This window comes from Fulmarus glacialis, unplaced genomic scaffold (genome assembly GCF_000690835.1).
Source record: "Fulmarus glacialis isolate BGI_N327 unplaced genomic scaffold, ASM69083v1 scaffold21596, whole genome shotgun sequence".
Lineage (NCBI taxonomy): Eukaryota > Metazoa > Chordata > Aves > Procellariiformes > Procellariidae > Fulmarus > Fulmarus glacialis.
In genome coordinates, this window is record NW_009219037.1 from 42,411 (window position 1) to 56,538 (window position 14,128).

Below are 14,128 nucleotides of genomic sequence, written 5' to 3' on the forward strand. Positions count from 1 at the left end.
TTAGTCAAATATATGAAATCAAATTCAGAAAGAAAAAAGTCCAACATAATCCTTCAGCAGGTAGCTTTGCCAAGCCTTGATTTGAAACAATATGGCTCGAGGCAGAGGACTTACTTCTGACGTGCACATTTTTCTCTGAGAGATTTATCCTTCTTTTGCTCCCCTTTGTAATTGGGGAAGCAGTGGTGGTTTTCTGTCCTTTAAGGAACAGCTGAGAGCCCTAAATGGGGAGCGCCTCTGTGCATGTTCTTATGAGTGGGATAGTGTTGAGATTAATCAGCTGTGGTTCCTCTTGGCATCGAAGACTTCATGGGCAAGTGCCTTGAAGCACCCATTTTGTCAGGGATTCCGGGTTCTCTGAAAATCTGTACAAAGCCATGTAAGAAGTTACTTCCTTGACATAAACATCTTTTCCTTATTTCACTAAGCTGAGACTCAGCTTAGGTGTTGAGTGAGAAAGGAGAAAACAAACCAGTCTTTCACTCTTCCCTGGTTAGCACACGCAGATTGTGTATTATCTCTGTCTTTCCATAGATAATTTTGCTTTGCTTGGCTGGCTAAAATGCAAGAAGTTCTACGAGCATTTGAGTTAGGCTTGGATACCGCTCTCTAGTATCCAAAAAGCACTGTGAAAATCTTAAAATCTCCTTATGAAAGGGTTGTATAGGTGCTGGTATTATCCTTTAATTTTGTCAGGAATGTGTTCCTATCTCCAAGAGAGATTCAGGGCTTTCTCCACAAACGTTATCATCTCTTCCTCATGCTTAAGTTCTCCTAGCCTCTTTTGAAAGGCTTTCAAGTCGTTCTCTAGTATATCCAGCTTTTATTTCTATGCATCATTAGTGCTATCTACCTACAACCATTTCTACAGTATCTTTATAAATTGCATCCTCATTGCACATATCTTTTAAACAAAACTTTCAACTGAAATGCAGGAGTATTTTGTGTTTATTATTAATAATATAGAAATCCGTAGCAGCTGCAAAGGATTGTGGAGAAGATTAACCAGCATTAATCCATCATGAAATATTTTCTTTGGGTAACAAGCAACTGTCCTGGACCCCAGAACGGTAATGCTGCAGCTTTGAGGGCTTACAGCTATCATTAGGCAGTGGTGCAGTGCAGAGAATGGCAGTATTGGGCAACTGGAGTGTCCAAGGGAAAAAAGTATTTTATACAAAACTTGCAGCAAAGGATTTAACTGATCCCCAGGAGCTTTTAAGGTATAGTGGGGTGCAGTCGTAATTGTAATATCTTGAGGCCATTGGAGCTGCACAAGCCAACTGAGATTGGATTGTGAGACTGTGAAACATCATTCAAAAGATAAGAAATGTAGGACATTTTCTTTAGCCCCTTATTCCTCAGTCTAAGGTGAGCATTCAGCACGATTGCCGTAGAGATGCAATGAACCAGGAGTTCAGGTAAGATTGTATTACTTACAAGGGTGTTTTGCTGGTTCTATAAGAAGTTTACTAATAGTTGTGCTAAGTATGTTTTTCAGGAATTCAACATAACTGACTATCCTACTTCCTTGTCACTTGATGATAGTTCATACATTTTTGGTCTTCTTCAGTGGTAGACATAATAGCTGTATTCAAGGACTTTGAGATTTCTTTTTAAATTTATCATGTTAAGAGCCTTTGACAAAGATAAAAATGCCTTTTCGGTTTTTCCACAGGATACTATGGTGATGGTCTGAATGCTATCATTGTGTTTGCGGCATGCTTCTTGCCAGACAGCAGTCGAACTGATTACAACTATGTCATGGAAAATCTTTTCCTGTGAGTGATATGTGAGCAATGTGACAGAGTCTTTTGAGTTAGTACTCATAATAATGTAGTGAGAGATAACCTGTCTTAATTAAGAGGTAATTTTGGTCATTAGAAGGGGAGTGATCTGAATGACAAGGAAAGTAGCAGTTTTAGATAAACTGCTCAGTGGAGTATTACTTTGGTATTCTTTACCTACTCACCCTCCCAAATATAGGCGTATTTGTCAGGAGCAAATCTCACTGTAGTATCTCCCTAAATGTCAAGGAATGCAGTATCTTCAGCTTGGGCCTACAATCATTGCACTGTTTCACTAGTGATTTCCAGAGAACAGTCAGCAGGGACGTAGGCCACCAGACTGGTTTTCACTGTTCATTGTTTATTATATATTATCATCATGTATCACTGTGTATCATATTTTTAATATACGCTGTGGCTGTGTTTAGGAGTCACAGGACCATTTTGTGACACTTATTTTAAAAATACAGGATAAATAACAGTTGCTGACAAAAACAGCTCTATGTATTTTTCCTGACTCCATCTGCTTCTGATTCAGTTATAAGTGGCAGGGGCCAGTTGGGCAGGACACAAATCTGGCCACGTGAACCCAAATTGATCACAGGAAAATTACTCCTAATAGCAACTTGGTTTGGCAGCCAAAAATTGTGAAGGCAGCACTCCCCTGAAGTGCCTCCAGCTTCTTCCACTTACAGCTGTTAAAAAATCAATCATTCCAGCATTTTCTATGCTAAAACCCAGTAAGCAATTTCTAAAGCCAGCAGAAGCCTGGCCTTTGCCCTTTGCAGCTTGCAAGGTACCAAGAGCACAGACCCAGTCTCCTTAAAACTCCAGCCCTTGAAGATGCACGTGGTGACAGCCAATCCCTTCAACGTTGTGTCTGTGTGCGAAAAATGAGACTGAGTGCTTTAGTTCCAGGTCAGACCAACTGCTGGCATTTGTCTGGTAGAGCCTCTAAGACCCCCATGTCATCTACAGTAACTGATTTACACAACGCTCAGTGATTTAGAAGGGAGGAATTACTACAGTAGTTTTAATTGATAACTAGGGAACAAAGCTGATAGTAACCGTGACTGACATTGAACAGTTGTTCTTTGACTTCACCCAAGACCCTTGTTCATTCATAGAGCTGGTGGTAAATGAACTTTGCAGAGAAAGCCTTTTCAGGCCTTAAGAGGCTTTTCCACATCAGTTGAGGATGTTGCCAAAGTCAATCTTATAACTCACAGTCTTTTTCTGGGGTGGTAGTATAAGAGAGAGTTCAGGTTGGCTGTGAACCTTCAGCTTATTTTAAGGCTTATAGACTGTTGGTTCTCTGTAAGACAACAAGAAAAGTGAAAATCTTTCTTTCAGTTGTAGGCCTATTAATTGCATTGAAATAGAGGGAGTGCGACAGTTTACAACATAGCCAATAACTGATATATTTAAATTTTTGTGAATTCTTTACTAATGAATTATATAGGGGTCTGGAGAGACCTTCAAATCACTAAATCTCTTTTCATTTTTATACAGCACATTTCTGATAGATAATTGTGTACTTGCAGTATATAAGCCACCTCTAGTTTCTGATGAACAACTGTCCTCAATTGATCCTGAGTTTTGCAGTTACTTTCCCTTCTGGATTCCCTTCACATTTCCAATTACCTTGTTCCTATTTGTTACCTTGACTAATCCTGTAAAACTGCCTTTGAAGAGTTGGGGTTTGAGCGAAAACTCTTGAGACAGCATCTTCTACAGCACTTGTCTAGATGATGCAGAACCACACAGAAAATTCTGCTGCTTCATTTGTGCTGCCTGATACAGTCTAGAGATTACAAGCTTTTTAAAAGAATCACAGCTTGAAAAACTACACTTTGAAAATCAAAACCAGCACTTTTTGCTTTCAGAGTGAGTGGATTGTTCTAGACAATGAGAAAAATTCTGTCCATCTTTTCAAATAATAAAGAAATTACCATTATTACCAAATAATAAGAAATTATCAGTTAGGTAAGGTTTGCAAGAGAGCTCAGCATCCCTAAAATGGCAAATGCTCTAATTCAATCCACAGTGAATAAGAGCTGTTGAGTGAAAGTATATGAGATAAGTGAGATTTGACTAAAAAACTAGCAGAGATTCCTTTTTGTCATAATACTCCTCTTATTCCTGATGAGAAGTATGCATGATTGTTCTTATTACAACTAATTATTCATAATATTCACAATTCCTGTTGCACCTAGGCAAACACAGACATTTTTCACACTGTCTGTGTTTTCTATAACTGAAAGCCTTGTAGTGTTTTGAGAAGTACTTATACACACTTTTCTGTATGTTTCAGTGTCTAAATGCCTTTAAAGCACTATATGTGGTGCCCTATGGGAAGGGCTAATTTCATAACCTGTCAAATAGTCAGTAGGTTCAGTAGGTTTTTGTGTCAGAATGTCCATACAATCCCTCGCTTTGATATTTCACTCTTAGACATGAGCCTTTACAAATGTTAGGCAAAAGCAGGGAATGCACAACTGCAAGGTGAGAAAGAGAGCAGTGAAAAGCATTGAGTGAGTAGTGATTTAGATGGGATTTATCAAATGCATGGAAGTGGTCAGTTAATGGCTGCCTACTTTATGCCCAGGTGAAATATCACTCTCTTTGGTGAGAAGTAGATTTTAGATTCTTCTAAAGAAATTGCATCTTCAGGAATTTGAGGGTCAGATTAGACGGTGAGTCATTCCCATACACCTGTGAAAGGGGCCATTATGCTGAGGGATAGAGCTGCCTTTTGTAGTGAGCACACTCAGGCATTCAGGTTTTTAAGGTGTGACTCGTGGTTTTTCACTGTAGTTTTTACATAGACATGCCTTTTGAACATTCCTGTGATGAACAACGCCCAAGTGAGGTAGGGACTACCGAGCAGAGCATCTGCATATATTGTCCTGGACAAGAATTTAAAGCTACCTTTTTATTTGACTGAGTACTGTGCTCTTCTAAGTAGGGTGAGTTTGGCCCCAAGAGCACTGTTCTGTTGGAATTAGCATTGCCGAGCTGAGGAATTTAATGAGCGTTTGGAGTGTTTTGCTCACAAAATGAAGTGGTGCCATGGAGTGCTCTCTCCCATCAGAAGGCAGGTTGATGGACACGTTTTATTAGTCTTGAGATTCGAAGTGTTTGTCGTTGGCAGTCACAGACTCAGTAGCAGTATTGTGAGGATCACAAGAATTATAGACGAAGTATCTTCTCCTGGCCCTTATTATTTTTGCATTGAACAAACATGATGATTAATACTGAAGAGAAGTTTCTCAACAGTTAATCTCAGAAGTTCCTGGAACTTCACGTGGTCCTGCCACGCTCTCCCTTGCAAAATTTCTTGATTTAATGCCCTTTTAAGAAAAAACAAAGTCACCTATGAGATTTGAAAACTCACTATGAAACTTTGTATCTTTGTAAGGAAACCACATATTTTTGAAGATGCAGGTAAGACTGTGGTTTTCTAGTTATACATCTACAGGTAGGATGGTGACTAGTGCTAAATGTTTGCTTTGGTTTAAAGGAAAAGAAGACACTGTTGTCATAAATTGCTTAGTCTGCCTTGATTTATTCCTAGTCGGCTGATTTAGTTTGGGCTTAAGTGGGTAATGTAAAGCATGTGCTCACTTACTTCTGTACTTTTACCAGCTATGTAATCAGTACCTTAGAGCTGATGGTAGCTGAAGACTATATGATTGTCTACTTGAATGGAGCAACACCAAGAAGGAGGATGCCTGGACTGGGTTGGATGAAAAAATGTTATCAGATGATTGATCGACGGTGAGTAGTATTTTCCTTTCTGATCCACAGCCATTATTTTAAACACTGTCCATTTCTGTTACTCCCCTGTATGACAGTGTTCACTGTATACGATCTTTCTGTATGTTTTGTGGTTTTTTGCTTTTTTAAGAAACCATTTCTTTTTTACTTAGATTACGGAAGAATTTGAAATCATTTATAATTGTTCATCCTTCATGGTTTATCAGGACAATTCTGGCTGTGACACGACCTTTTATAAGGTATGTAGTGAACACCAGTAAGTTTCTATGTCCCTAAGGATACAGAAGTACCCTAAATCATCAAACATGGCTGTTAATCTTTCACTGAAGAGTACTCATTTTACAGTTCATGTTGGGATTTTGACAGTTGAAGTTCACTTTCCTAAAGCAAGTGGGAAAAAAACCATTATTTATATGAGTATCTAGTTGCAGACATCGCAGGCATGATATCATAAACCTGTACGTGTTTGCAGAACTGGGAATTCAGTCCCTTAAAATTATCTTTGTTCTAAGCCCAGCTAAAAGGCATGTAGAAAAGGGGTCTGCATGTAATGATAATCACTCATAAAAAAAATCCTGCTTACAGGACAAGATTAAGCTACAATTCTGGGTTTAAAAAAAATCAGTTGCTGCTCATGCAGCAAGGACTGCCAGCACCCTGAGCTGTTCGAATGCACAGGCGTTCCGATTCCAAAAAAGGTTTAATGCCACCAAAAATAATAATTTGATTAGTAAAAAAGAAAAAAAAAGTTACAGACCCTGAAGACCTCACAAGTTGTTGAAGAAGATGGGCAAGTATGCAGTTGAAACCCTGAGATCAGGGAGAGCAGACTGACAGGTGTGAGAAAGAGGAAGGGAAGAAGCATTGTCTACAGAAGCCGCACAGCGAATAACATATGTCGTGACAGACCTCAGAGAGGTCTGCTCCCAGGGCTGCAGATGAGGACGCTGGAGGTGCCTGTCACAGGGTGCTCTGTCCTGACGGGTGACATTGGGATGGGGAAGCACATGACTCCTCCCCTCGCTGCCAAAGTGCGACAGGCAGAGTGTCGTAACGGTGCTTCCTCTTTCAGATGTGGCGTCTTTAATACCAGTTAGAAAGTGACAATTAAAAATACCAGAGTAACAGGGAAACAATACTTGGAATTATCAGCAGTAATGGTGGAGATTCACTGAGTTGCATTTGGTGTCTGAGATATTTCTGTTGGCACCATATTTGCTCCCAGAGAAAAGGTAGGCAGTAAAATCTTAAAAAATCAAATACGCCATGTTTGTTTCAATTAATTAGTCATTTATTCAGAATAACCATACTAAGCAGCAGTGACTACGGGTTTTGCATTGCCAAACAGGAGAAAAGGTTTGCTCTAAATTGTTTGGCAAAGCAAATTAGCAGTACAAAACTAGACACAATAGAGACCAGTTAAAACTCTCCATTTCAGCCAAGTAGATTGAGTCTCTGTGTGAGAAGAAAGTGAAGTGCAAATGGGAGCTGAAAGAAGGTGGGCAGGACATATGGCCAATGTGATTTTTGTGGAAGATGACACAGGACATTTGAACGCTCACCGAGGACAGAAGAGCACTATGAGAAAGCTGAGTAAATAACTCCAGGAGGCATGAAAAGAGAGAGCCAATTCTGAAACAAGCAATGTAAGGAGATAGAAACTTGATTAGACTGAAGGCCAATGGCTGTAGCTTAGTTTGCTAGCCCCAAGCTGTTCGCCAAACCACTGACATGCACAGTGGGAATTTTAGAGTAAGAAATTAATTTGTCCCAAGGCAAGCAGAGGTTTCAATGAGATAGCTAACCATGAGCAACATAATTTTAATTCTGTTTCAGCTGAGATGAGGGACAAAACAATAGGAATCAAGAAACTGAAAGACAACACAATGGCAAGGGACAGTCAAGTTACTGAGGGTGTGCTACAGTCAATGTATGTCAAAAACTGGAAGGTCATTCAGTGGACTCTGGGACTCATCTTGACTGACAAACACTAAACAGTTGTCTGAATACACAGGATGAAAGAACTAGTGATTGCAAAGATAGATCCTAGATACTCTTTATGGACCAGATAATTCACACTAGAGGTCATCTTAGATGTGTAGGTAAGAAATTAGATTTCTAACAAAACAAGCATCTGTGAAAGAAAGATATTTGGCAATTGATAGAAATACTTAAATAATAGGAAGTTTACCACTCTTGGCAGCACGCCTCCCCTAAAGTCTGAAAGAAGCAAGGACTTCTTATTTCGGTCATGTATTTGGGATGCCCGTACACAGACTCCCACATGAAGCAATTACTCAGCAATCAATCACTCTGGTGGAATTAGTGGACCCAGGAGAACCCACAAGTGGAAAAATTAACCCTTGGAAGATTTTTTTTTTTCCTCTCCCCATCCCAGTCTTTAGAAGCTTCTGATTGGCTTGCAGCTTGCCAAGTTACTTTAGCTGGCAGTTCAGATGATGCAGACTATGATTAACATTTTGGATAAGATGCTAAGAATCATCCGTGTATTACCATGGCTTTGACTGGACAATTGTAGTGATTCATGCATCTTAAAACGCGACCATTGGCCTGCTCCAGTGTCACTGGTGCCTGGTGATGCTACTCTGGTACAGAGGCAAAAGAAAATGGATGAGCTTAAGCAACTATTCACGGTACCTGCATGTATTCCTGTTTCAGTTGTCTCACTTTACCTTATTAGGAAGATATGTATGGGGAGGGGAGGGGCAGTAACCTTCTACTCAGAGGTATTTCAGAGGCTTCATGTTGTCTGGTCATACCCCCAAATCAGCAGTAAATAGGAAGAATATGTCTGTTTTTCATGGCCTACACTTAAGAACAACTACGGTCAATGTGCATTCGTCACTATTACTGATGTTAAAAGACTATCTAAATACAACCAGAGCTAAATTTGGAAAATTGCTTTATGAGCCAAATGAGAGAGAGAAATTTCTCATAAGCTGATACATATCAAATAATTCAGGTTAGACAAGTGAATAGCCTTATTTAAGTCTGTTTTCTGAACAAGTTAGCCTTTTTCCGAGTGATCGTTTCTCAAACACAATAAATGATCACATAGCACAGCTGAAATAAACAAGGGAAGTATTTCCTCATAAGAAGGCCCTGCAGTAAGAGTAGACATGCACATATACAATCAGATCTGTACTCATCTAAACAAATGAGGAAGTTCCATTTTATTATGTTTGATTGAGAATCAGTGTCAAATATAAATGCTAATTCATCACAATCACTTGATGTTAATTCATCATGACCACATTAAGTGAATGCTTTCCATCTCTTTTTACATGTAAGTATGCTGTAGGGGATTTGATTCTTTTCAGAATTTTAATACATCTCCTTCGAACTCTAAAACTAATTGCATTGCCTAGTATGTAGGCATTACAATTTATAATTGTCCTAAATACTGTAATTCAGCCTAAGCAAGGAACAGCAAAAGACCTAGACTTGATTTCAGCCTCACTAGAGCTCAGGTATGCTCATGATCAGCTGAACTCTCTAACTGAAATATGAATAACAAAATGCCTGATTATTTAATACATTAAGTACATGCCTTCTCTATTTTTTTAATATATCATAGAAGATTTTGGGGGGGAAGTCAATTAACATGTTGTTTCTGTGTTTCAGCTCTAAGTTCAGCAGTAAGATACAGTACGTCAACACATTGGCGGAGCTTCGTGAGATGATTCCAATGGAATACGTGCACATACCAGACAGTATTGTCAAGTAAGTGAAGTGCAGTAAGCGTATACTTGTTCTAATGGAAACTATTTCCACAAACTAATAATAGTGTTTCAGATTCTGAAAGAAAAACAGAAAGCCCCTTCCTGGTATTGTTACAAATGCTTATGTGTTGTTCCACAAAAATTCCACTGTCAAACTCAGAAGCAGAAAAACACTATAATGGAAACACAAAACATAATAAATATATACTCCGAGGGGAACCAGCATTTATAGGAGGAGGAAGGTTTTGTACTGGATCAAATGATACTGCTGGTAAAATGAAGAAAACTTTCAGGTTCAGAGTCCCTTCATCAACCCTATGACTACATGATTCAAACTAGAACAGACTGTTCTGATAGACTCACTAATTACAACCCAGAAAGAAAATAGGAAAAAAAGTTTAGCGCTTCCACAGGTATCACCTATGCTATATTTTTTCCATAACTTTTACCACTATATAAGTAAAAGTGTTTTTAAGTTTTAGTCATACAGAGCTTTGAACTGAAACAATAATTCAAAGATTGCCTGTTCAATAGAAAACCACTGAAAGTCCATAGGTTCACTGTTCCTTATCTTATTGATTTTCATGGTTTAACCCTGAATCACTGAAAAACAGTGTCTCAGTTCTTGATTCTTATGTGTAAAGGTTTTTTAAATGCAGCTAATTCTGAAGGAAAGATATCTATTAAAAAATGGTAGGAAGTTGATTTGAATGGCTCACCTCATCTGGCTTTTTTTCAGACCTGAAAACAATAAACTGTACTGGTATACCAAGACTGAAAACCTTGGAAATCAATCGTGATTTTCATGTGGGTCATTATTAAAAAGATACACTGTTCAGGAATGCTTTTTTATTATTATTCTTTTTATCAATTGTCCTAGGTTTTGAACAGGCGAACATTCTGTTCTAGAAAGTATTTCGATGAGTAAAGACACAAGTATGATTGTCTTTTCCTTATGATTTGTCGGTGACTAGGTATGAAGAACACTTGTTTTGGAGCTGTCATAGATTTCTTCAAGCCAGGCAGGAGTTTTTACACTTGCTTCACAGCAGTTGTGAAAGCAGCATAATTTCCTTCATTGAGCTGGTGGTTGTTCTGGTAATTGTGGTATAATTCCAGGGAGCAAGTGGGAAGCTCAGTTCTCGCAGTGGCACTTGTAAAAATGGTAAAGTACAGTCATGAAATCAGGGATTATAGGGACTTTCACTCAAATTCATTTGCTGCTGTAACTTCTTTAGAGGTGGAGTGATGCCAAGAATGTGGAGCACAGAGGTCGGTTGGTCACCTGGTAAAGAGGTGTTTTAACATCCCCAAAATTTTTTCATCCTCCCTCCATCCTTTCCTCCTTCTCTCCCTTCCTCTTTTGATTCCTGTAAACATTTTGATTTCTTATAGTTCCCTTTGATACAGACCTTAACCTGATACCTCAGTGTGTTTCTTTCTCTGCTTCCTTGCTGTGTTTTACTGTTACCCTGTCTGTAGCAGTACACACACCTGTGTTACACAGGTCTTTTCTTCTCTGTAGACTGAAAACTGTTTGGAAAGTCCATTCACCTCTCAGACCAAAGGTGGAATGATCACAGCACCAGTACCAAAGAAACTTTAGGACTTAGAGCTTAAGTAGGCAGGAAACTGCCTACTTCATGACATCAGCAGCTAGATGAGAGATCATGATTTTGCTGAAGAAAAAAATCGAACGGTGACATGTGTGCCCATTGGCGGCAAGCATTTTCAGGATGTTGTGACAGGAAGATTAAGTGGGCGTGTGCATTCAAGGCACTGTGAGCGGTTATTCCCATGCCACAAGGGAGAAGAGCAGTGTTCAGCTGATACCTTCCCTTCTGCTGCAAATTGAGAAAGATTCCTGTAGCAAAATAAAATAAAATTCAGCTTTCAGCTTCATAATTGCCCCATGGCAAGAACAGAAGTACCACCTATGATCATGACGAATCCCACCTGTAGAAAGTACATAGGGTTTATGCCAGGATTTAGGTTGTGTGGTTGGTTGGTAGTTTTTACTGAAGTGGGATACAATGTGCCTGTTGTATCATATGAACTTGTACATCTTTTCTCTTCCTTCACCCACTCTTACCTTGTAAGGTATGATGAAGAGAAGTGTATTAAGAGAAGAATGAGGTAAAACTTACTTTCTAGCCTGTGCTGCTGCTCATAATGGAGTGAATGTGTGTGACAGCCTTTCACCTGCAGGCGACCTCAACAGCTGAATGAGAGAGGACTTGCAATGATGTGGAATCTTACTTTCCCCTTCAAGCTGTTGAGATCAGCCTCCCTCGCAAATAAAACTTACTCAGCTGTAAATGTCCTTGACTTGGCCCAGGCTGCAGCTAGTGTAATACTATCTGATAGAGCTTTCAGCTCTGTCCACTGGGCATGCCTCAGACCCCTGCTGCTTTTATGTTTCTGCCTCCAAACGAGCTAAATAGGGAGTTATTTGATTAAAGGTGGATTGAGCACAGGGATAAATGGTATCATACTGAAGTGAAGAGCTTTAGGGTCAGTGCATACTACTGGGTGCCTATTTTAGAAGCATGTACTATATTTGTTCTTTGCTCTGCTGTTGCTCCGCTTCTCTCTTATGCTCTGCTTGCTTCTTTGTTTCTCTGTATCAATAACTTTTACTCATGCAGACTGGATGAAGAGCTGAGGGAAACTTCAGAAACAGCTAAGTAAGATAGCTTTCAGCTGGATGCTGGCATTATATTTACTTGTTTCACAGGAATAGATTGAATGCAGTAGTACGTTATGTGTTTGCTACAGCAATCAGCTCATCATTTCAATTACTGTGTAAGTTGCCACATTTGTGAATTGACTTCCCCTCTCACTATAAGCAGCCTGCTTTTGTATCGTTGATTCTCAGTAGGGAATAAACACACCCTTGCACTATAAAAAACATTTTTGCTATTTTTTGATAATTGTTTCTATAGTTATGGGGAGGACTGAAATAATTTTTTACTCCATTAAAATGGTTCATTAAACATTTTCTACACTTCACCTGTTATGTCAAAGGATTCATAAAGTTTTTAGGACGTAGTTCTTTTTAAAAGTTATTTTTTGCAATTTACTAAGTTAGGGATAGCTGTTGTACTTCATTCGCAGTTAAGGGAGATAGGAAACTTTTCCTGTCTTTCCAGTTGGTTGGATAGGCTGGTGGATTAATACTTGATAATATTGTATTATATTGTCTATGGTCACTTATGGTCAGATACTTTAAGCTCGTAACTCTGTGCTTTGACTTTAACATACTGAGGCAGCATGGTGTAAAGTACCATAGAAATCCTTAACTGGAAGGACACAATCCTTGACTCACTAAGCAAAGCTTAGAAAGTAGCCAGTGCAATTTTTCATGTGTGTATTGTACACAAGATTCCAGAGAAGGGAGCTATGTCTGTCGGTTCTAGTATGACATTTTCCCTGTGTTTTTTGTAACCAAAGATTGTGAGGTTTTGACGTTTCTTTTCAGTCTTCTTCCTTTAGCTTGTGCACTTCAGAATTTTCATCTTACGACTTCTTCTTTGTTGTATTTTTTCTAAAGTTTTTTCTTTTGTAGTACACATTTTCCTCCAGTTCTCCTGAGATTAGCTTTTAAAACGACCGTAGAGAAATACCCAAAACACTGGCCACTGCTTTTTGATTCTAGCAGTTAGACTGCCTCAGAAGGAATAAATTCACATAGTAGTTATCTGATACCACCTGAATATTTTGTTAAACAAAAGAAAAGAGGCCCGCCCAACCTTGAAATGGAACTTCTGTCCCTTCTATTCAAACATTTTCAAATGCATTGTGGTATATGACAATGAAAACTTGGTGGAAGAAAGCTGCTTTCTTGTTACTGCTTTCATTTAAAAGAGTGCAGGCTGCAGTACAGCAAGTGAAAGGGGAACTAAATATTCACATGAGGCATCACTGATTATTGTTATTGTTGGATGTATGAAGTCACTGTAGTGCATTTCCCTTCCCCAACTTAAAGAAATAGCTTAAAATTTTGTGGCTCAAACTAATTTGTGTGGCAGGCACTAAGTTTACTACATTCCTATCAATAACATTTGTGTGTTTGTGCCGTCAAAGATACTCACTACAGTTAGTTATTACATCCCCCAAATTTGATGTCATATTTAAAAAGAGAAAGAAACAAACACTGAAGAAATGCTTACTACTACTTCTTTTTCCTTGTACCCAGAACTAGCTGCCTCTCAAATGATCCAGAAATGACTTCAGTGGAGCAGGAGTAAGGATTTATGCCTAATACTGTCATTACATTTTAACATTATTTTACAACCACGCTGCTAGGAACTGAGGCTGGGTAGACTCCATAAAGCTTTTTGGAAACCTAAATGCTTTTATAGTTATTTTCAGGAACTTGATTCAACATGTGCAAGCAGAAAAAGCACTCAAGTTAGGATTTATTATATTTGCATTGCGGATGTGTTTAAAGTGTCCTTGACCATTTCCAAGCAAAGACAGATAGAATTCTTAGCCGGAGCGTGTTCAGGTTAAATTAGGTGAAAAACAGGTAGAAAAAGTGCAACATGATCAGAGTGAAGATGGTCCCATGCATTACGCTCAATTAAAAGTAAAGTGGTAAACTTGCCATTCTCATTCAGAGATTAAAAAGTCTTACATTTTACTGTGATTTCTGGGTCATGCTCTTGATGTCTTCCTTCTCTTTGCTTTTTGTGCTTCTCAGCTTCTTTTGTAGTTATTTCCCTCATTAAATCTCCAGTATCTTTATGTCTCTTCCTTTCAAAGCTGGACTGGTTCCCTTGGAAATGGGAATGTGTCAGTCCTCTGGCAAGCTGT

At 38.9% G+C, this 14,128-nt stretch overlaps 1 protein-coding gene across 1 annotated transcript in view; it reads left to right on the forward strand.

Annotated features, from left to right (window-relative positions):
• PRUNE2 (prune homolog 2 (Drosophila)) overlaps nt 1–13,560 on the forward strand; it is a gene marked incomplete at its 5' end in the record, with an annotated part of 54,354 nt that extends 40,794 nt beyond the window's left edge. Inside the window, 6 exons of the mRNA XM_009580237.1 lie at nt 1,679–1,781; nt 5,436–5,567; nt 5,720–5,806; nt 9,213–9,311; nt 11,959–11,997; nt 13,509–13,560. Of these exons, the coding sequence (XP_009578532.1) occupies nt 1,679–1,781; nt 5,436–5,567; nt 5,720–5,806; nt 9,213–9,311; nt 11,959–11,997; nt 13,509–13,560 (512 nt within the window). The remainder of the gene's footprint in view (nt 1–1,678; nt 1,782–5,435; nt 5,568–5,719; nt 5,807–9,212; nt 9,312–11,958; nt 11,998–13,508) is intronic.
• Between the last annotated feature and the right edge of the window lie 568 nt (nt 13,561–14,128).